The sequence below is a fragment of the Medicago truncatula genome, chromosome 2 (assembly GCF_003473485.1).
Source record: "Medicago truncatula cultivar Jemalong A17 chromosome 2, MtrunA17r5.0-ANR, whole genome shotgun sequence".
NCBI classification, from domain to species: domain Eukaryota; kingdom Viridiplantae; phylum Streptophyta; class Magnoliopsida; order Fabales; family Fabaceae; genus Medicago; species Medicago truncatula.
Genome location: NC_053043.1, coordinates 37,008,983 through 37,016,033, shown reverse-complemented (window position 1 = coordinate 37,016,033; position 7,051 = coordinate 37,008,983). Strand labels below are relative to the sequence as shown.

At 33.6% G+C, this 7,051-nt stretch overlaps 1 protein-coding gene across 1 annotated transcript; it reads right to left on the bottom strand.

Moving 5' to 3' along the window:
- Window positions 1-284: 284 nt before the first annotated feature.
- LOC25487192 (trifunctional UDP-glucose 4,6-dehydratase/UDP-4-keto-6-deoxy-D-glucose 3,5-epimerase/UDP-4-keto-L-rhamnose-reductase RHM1) lies at window positions 285-4,300 on the bottom strand. Its single transcript, XM_024776426.2, has 3 exons — window positions 4,148-4,300; window positions 1,329-2,905; window positions 285-1,153 (listed from the first exon to the last, which is right to left on the bottom strand). Exons 2-3 carry the CDS (start codon window positions 2,892-2,894, stop codon window positions 707-709), a joined length of 2,013 nt encoding a protein of 670 aa, XP_024632194.1. The 5' UTR covers window positions 2,895-2,905; window positions 4,148-4,300; the 3' UTR covers window positions 285-706.
- Window positions 4,301-7,051: the final 2,751 nt, after the last annotated feature.

Below are 7,051 nucleotides of genomic sequence, written 5' to 3'. Positions count from 1 at the left end.
AAAGTCACTGGTTGACCATACTAAACCAGTTTCACCCCTAAACCTCACTCACGATGGTTTGGGCCTCCCATCAGAGGATGACGTCACATCTCCACCCAAAACCTTAGGATATTAGATATATGGTTCAACTCTCTTATATTTAAGTTTATCCGTAGCAAGCTCACGATTAAATATATTTGGATGTGTGTAAGATATATCCTATCAATACATATTTACAGAATTTATAAGCATGTAAGAATCAAATACTTCCGATGTTATAAAATTTGTATTTTCCACGGCATAAGTACTAGATAACACTAGATTTTTATTTAAATGAGGAAATTAAATGAATCTCAGTTACAACGCAAATCCGATACAAACATAACTCACAAAAAAAGATATATATGAGTAATAAAAGAATACATGTCTTCACTACCAAGAAAAGAATGGCAAGTTTATCCGTAGCAAGCACACAATGCAACAAACAAGACCCCAAGAATGATCTTGACATAGTACACAAGAAAACTTCAATAAAGCTGCATAAATCGTAATTTAGAAACCATCCCTAACCCCATTTATAATACTTATCGATTATCAATATCATCCACTAAACACAACAACAACAGTATGAAACTAACAATGAAATAATGAGAATGATAAACTAAGTAGCCAAAACACAAAAATTTGGTAGCAAATGATGTTCTAAACTTGAAGCTACTTAATATTGTTAAGCACTTTTCTTGTTTGCCTCAAAGACGTACTTGATAAGTGATTCTTTGATGGAAAGCAATTCTGGGAACTCATTCTTCAATTTGGATGCATCCATTTCATTGTTGCTTCTTGCAGCAACTATCACTTTGGCTTGTTCTTCAAGTGTGAAGTTAGCCCATTTGAAGTTTGGATCAATGTAATCTCTGTACATCTCGAGAATCTCGTTGTGGCTCACGGCACCAGGATTTGTGAAGTTCCAGATACCTCTTAGGTTCCTCTTTGCCATCTCAATTGAAATAGGCAGAAGTTCGTCCAAAACAGTCATGCTGTTTGGAATGTTGACTACCTTGTTGTAACGTGAAATCTTGGTGATGAAATTGCGAGGATTGCTTAGGTCAGATGAAATCGGCATGCGAACCCTTAGAGTGCATACATTGTCATAGTCTTTCAAAAGCTCTTCAACCTGAGAAACATTCACAGATTAATTATTAAGAAATATTCATAATCATAATGGAAATGGTCTTACTTGAACAACATTTGTTCAATAGGCTCATACTATTGCGTCCTCGATTTAAAAAAAAAAAAGGAATCATAATGGAAACGGAAGAAAAGTTTAAATTGTGTTATAGCTAGCTTACCATTGCCTTGGTTTTGGAATAGAAAGAACCAGCGAAATTAGGAGTGTCTTCTTCCTTAAACCCAATGCCTGAACCTTCTGGATGAGCTTCATCGTACTCGAATATGCACCCGGTAGCATAGTTTATCATCAAAAGGTTATGCTCTCTGCTTACATCAGCCAATGTTAAAGTCCCAACAACGTTGACACGGATGGTTTCAGTTTTATGAGATTCGCACCAATCAACATTAGGTCTACCAGTCACACCTGCTGCATTGAAAATATGAGTTGGCTTCACATTCTGAATATCAGCCACGAGTGATGAACGATCCTCAAGACGCCCTTTTCCATATTCATATGGAATCCCTTGTTTCTCGCACAACTTCCCAAGCAAACCACCAATCCAACCAGTTCTTCCATAGATCAAGAACTTGAGAGGAGGTTTCTGCGAAGAGCCAATGCTCTTTGTAGGTGGAACCACCATTCGAGTATTAGTACTTGAGACAAACGGTGCAGAATTTTCTTCTTCAGACCCATTGAAATGTCTCTCCATCCCACCAGGCATCATTAACATTTTCGGATGAGGAAGCAATGCACCACTCACATCGCCCCACCAATTAGGATTGTTGATATACCAGTCCATGGTTTTCTTCAAGCCTTCTTCCCATGTTGTTCTCTCTGACCAACCCAAAACCTTCAACTTTTGATCGTCAAGAAAGTATCTCTGATCATTAAACGGTCTGTTCTCTACAAATTTGATACTAGTCTCAGGATCAATTGAGAAGAGTTTGCATACATCGGTGGCTACATCAATAACTCTCCTTTCCTTCTTAGTTCCAATATTGTAAACATGTCCAACCTCTCCCTTATGAAGGATAACTTCAAAAGCCTCTGCAACATCTTCACAATACAAATAACTCCTCACATTTGAACCATCACCATGAATCGGAAGAACTTTTCCTTGCATTGCCAAGAGGATAAACTTTGGAATCAACTTTTCAGGAAACTGATTCGGGCCATAGACATTGTTTCCACGAGTTGTGATCACCGGCAACCCATAAGACCTACCATACGCCATGACGAGCATTTCAGCCCCAGCTTTTGTGGCAGAGTACGGATTTGTCGGAAGTAGCTGAGAAGCCTCGTGGTTTCCAACAACCGCATCCTCATCTGTTTCTCCATAGACCTCATCAGTGCTTACATGGATGAATCTTTTGATCTGACCAGTTACCTTGCAAGCTTCTAATAAGACATGAGTACCATATATGTTGTTCTTGGTGAACTCAAAGCTGTTACCAAAAGAGTTGTCGACATGAGTTTGAGCAGCAAAGTGCATAATTGTGTCGATCGACTCGGTTATGAGAAGGTAGTTAACAAGATCAGCACTTTCAATGTCTCCCTTCACAAACTTGAAGTTTGGAGATGATCTTGAAGGAATAAGGTTCTTCAGATTAGAACAGTAATCGAGTTTGTCGAGGACCACAATTTTGTAGTCGGGATAGTTCCGGATAAGCCGGTTGGCAACATGAGACGCAATGAATCCAGCTGCCCCCGTAATGAGGATGTTTTTTGGGGTGTGCGTTGCCATATCAGAAACTTCTGCAATAAAAATAATTGCAGATAACAGAATAAAAATTAGAACCACAGACAAATATAATCAAAATGTTCCTAAATAATCACAGAAACTAAAATAAAACATGGCATACAACAAAAGCTAGTAATCTCATAATAAACCGAATAACATTCAATTTCTATACTAAAGGTAAACTGACTTCTGGATAAGAAGTTAACAATCATGGTTATCAAATCGAGATTTCAATCTTGAATCGGAAAAACTTTTTTCTAAATTATGAATCGAAACTTAGTATGAGTCTTAAGATGATCGAAATATAAGTTGATATGTAACATATATACTTCAAATTAATTCAAGATTCAAGTTATAAATCAAACGACAAAAGAAAAATATTGACTACACAAAGTTGACAGGAAAAGTGGCTAAATAGTAAATACATTAAGTTTAGGTATTGATTCATTACAATCTATGAAGCACTGACACTCCTCGGATTAGACGCACGTGTCCGACACCGACACCTATAATTACACTAAATCATGTGATTTTCTGAAATTATTAGCGGTGTTGGCGTGTCAGTGTCCATGTCGTATCCGGTGTCCATGTCTGTGCATCATAGATTACAATGAATCGGGATTCATCATAACGAATCGGAATTCAAGATGAAATTCATGATGAGATAAAATCATGATATGTATCAGTCTTAGCTACAAAACTCACATAAGTCAGAGTGGAAAAACAAAGAAAGTCAAAAATATAGCAACACATTTTCTTGATCCATTTCCTTAACAAGTCAAAATATCAATTCACTACATAATTCATCACTGAATCACAGTAAATAAATCTAACCACTAAAATTCAGTAAAAACGAACACGGTTAAACTAAAACTAAAACTACACTTTTTCACACTCTTTCAATCACACAATTTCATGAATCAGATTCAACACAAACACTGATAAATCCAATCAAATTGCAACACAATAAACCATATTAAGTTCAAAATAACAAATCAAACACAGATCTAATCACTTCAATTGTTTCATCATAAACAATCACATGGATCAATCAAGATACAAATAATCATCTTATAAATCACAACAGATCAAACAAAAGTAAGCAATACCCAGATCATAAAAAACACTCATTAGCTTAAATTTCAAATCTTTAAAGCAATAAAATCCAAATCATCACATGGGCCATCACAAGATCAATATAAAGATGACAAAAAAAAAAAAAAAAAACAGAGCAAGAGTGAAGTAAAAAAACTTACAAATTGGAAGAAAATATAAAGAATTGAAGAGAGAAAATAGGAACTGAAATCGAAATCTACGGAGATTTAGATTTGGAGTCTATACTCTTTCTTTGTTCTGTATTTATATACTATGCGATTGTGTATGAAATGAAATTAGTGTTAATATGATTTATTATGCAATTAATTAGGAAAAGAGAGAGGATACGTGGAATAACGTAAATGCCCTTGTAAATTTAATTTTGTGGGGTCAATTTTCTGGTAATAGTGTATTTTCCACATGAATGATTGATCGTTTTGTTTGATTAAGATAGTCGTAATAACTCATTATTACCTGTGATCTACAACAATTTATTGCTATTTACACTTCTACTTTTTTGATTTTTTTTTTTTTTTTTGTCTTGTTAACACTTCAAGCATCCCAAAATAGTTTTTATTGCTATTTACACTTCTAATTAAAATAATTTTTAATTTGGGATGCTTCCGGGATACTCTTCAAGTATCCCAAATTTAGTAATTATTCTTTAAAAAAGTCAAATATTTTAATTTTCAATGCATTTAATACACAACTTTTCATTAAAAACTTTTCATTTAAAGTGCTTAAAGAATGCCCCGAAGGCACTCGTTAACATTTTCCTGAAGAAGGGAACTTTAGTAATTTAAAGTTGGATTGTAAGATAAATAAAGTTCGACTTAGAATTGTTTCATTCTTTGAACTCGAATTCTTTGAAACAATTCGTCATTTTTAATGGAGTTTATTAATATCTTAAGCTCAATCTAGTTTATACTTATATATAATAAAGGTATACATTCGGTATCATGAATTATTATGTTTGAATATTCACATTATTTGTGGTTTAATCTAAATATTTCGTATGTCTTTCTTTTATTTTTTAACACTTATGGCGTCTAGTGGATTTTGGTCATGGCCAATAATTCATTGAAGGTTAGCTTCTTCATTGAAGGTTTCCTTCGAGAAGTTCTAGTACTAAGAGGTAGTTCTTCATTTTATTGTCGACTTCCTTCACCAATGTTGCTGCCTTGGTGAACATTTTGAGATAGTCATCAACAGTTCATCTTTTGCTTGGTAAATCGTTGCGAGCGATATCAATATGAAGTAGTAAGTTATCGCCTTTATAGAGATTGATGTTTTCAATTCGGCAATTAATCTAAACTTCATTAAAAATAGTAAATTAGAGGGATTCGTAAGGAGTCATTGTTTGATGAACATAAAATTAAAGAGAATGATGAATCAAACTGATGAAGACGAATATGATTCTTCAAATATCTCTCTATCTAAAACAAAAAGTATATACATGGATGATTTTGGTTTGGAATGTGGAGATTTCAACTCTAGTGTTATTTGTTTTTTGTCCCTGGTATTTTTCGTTTTTTAAGTTTGAAGGTAACATAGAAATAACAATTGGTTGCCACATCGGTTATTAGTCAAAGGCACCCAAGTGCTCCCCTTTATTTTTCTACATTTACATACAATTAGGTGGGAATCGTAGAGTACGGAGAAAATTATGAGCACCAGAGTTGCTCAAAAAAGTGAAGGGATTGAAATTGCACAATCTTGACACTTGGGTGGTTAAAAGTGGAATGGTGAAGAAAAAAAAAACCAATTTACATACTTAATGAAAAAAATATTAATTGAATTTAAATTCAGCAAGTAAAAAGGCCTTCAAGTGAAGATGGAAACACCAACTTACATAATTAAAATATTTTGCATTTCAAAAATGAAAAAAGATATAAAATATTGATTGTTGATTTACATTCCTTTATGAGGTTTGTCTGCTTTGTTAGTTACTAGATCTCAAACAAACATATTTGATTTATAACTTGGTGGGTATGCCGCAATTTTGTCACTCATTTGCAAATGTAATTTGGTTTGCTTGTATCTGGGTGCTGTGGAAGGGATGTAATAACCGTGTATTTCAAAATACGGTCTTACATCCTTCTGCTTGAGAAAGTCAAACTAAATTCATATTTGTGGCTTAAACCAAAGCAGGCTTCTTTCATTTACGATTATCATGATTGGTGGAAACATCAGCTCCTGTGTATGGGTGTCCACATGTAATTTATTTATGTCTGTTATTGATGGTGCTGGTCTCTTTTTGGTGTCATGACATTGTAATTGTTGTTGGGTGCTTCCACTTTCTGCATGCCTGCGGAATGGATCACTGTTGTTATTAATATATTTCATTTTGGTTTGTTAAAAAAAAAACATATTTGATTTATAATTGCAAAAGAATATTAGGTTAAATATTTTCATTCCTTCATGCACTATACAAGAAATAAGATATTTCATATAATATCAATATGTAACTCTCTAATATCTCAATCTCCAAACTTTAAGATAAATTTTGTTAGGAGGCAAGCAAATTTTGTCACCCATAGCTTAGCAAAGGTGTCACGAATGCATGCTCGTCACCAAGTGTTTGATTTGATTCCATCTTGTATTGACTATATTGTGAGAAATGAAATAATATGAGTTTTTGTTTGTAAAAAAAATTAAATCGCTGCAATAAGATTTTATTTTTCTCAACAATATCAATATTGTTGGAGTTTTGTCAAAAAAAAAAAAATCAATATTGTTGGAGAAAATTATTGTGGGGATAAATAAATTAGTGTCGGAAATAATACATTGTTTTGACAAACAACATTATTTATGTTGGAAATAGTACAGCTTTTTGGCAACAACCAAACTTTTCGCTGGGAATAATTAATACATTATTTTGGCAACAAGATAACATGTCATGGAAATTTCCTTAAAATATAAAGTTTGTCATGAAAATTATACAACCTTTTTGCAGCAAATATTGTAGAGTAGTTTTTTTTTTCTTTCTAATCAAGGAGCATGGATAGATACAAAGGTAGCAATGACATCCCAACTAAGTTGACACCTCGAATAACACTCATCCT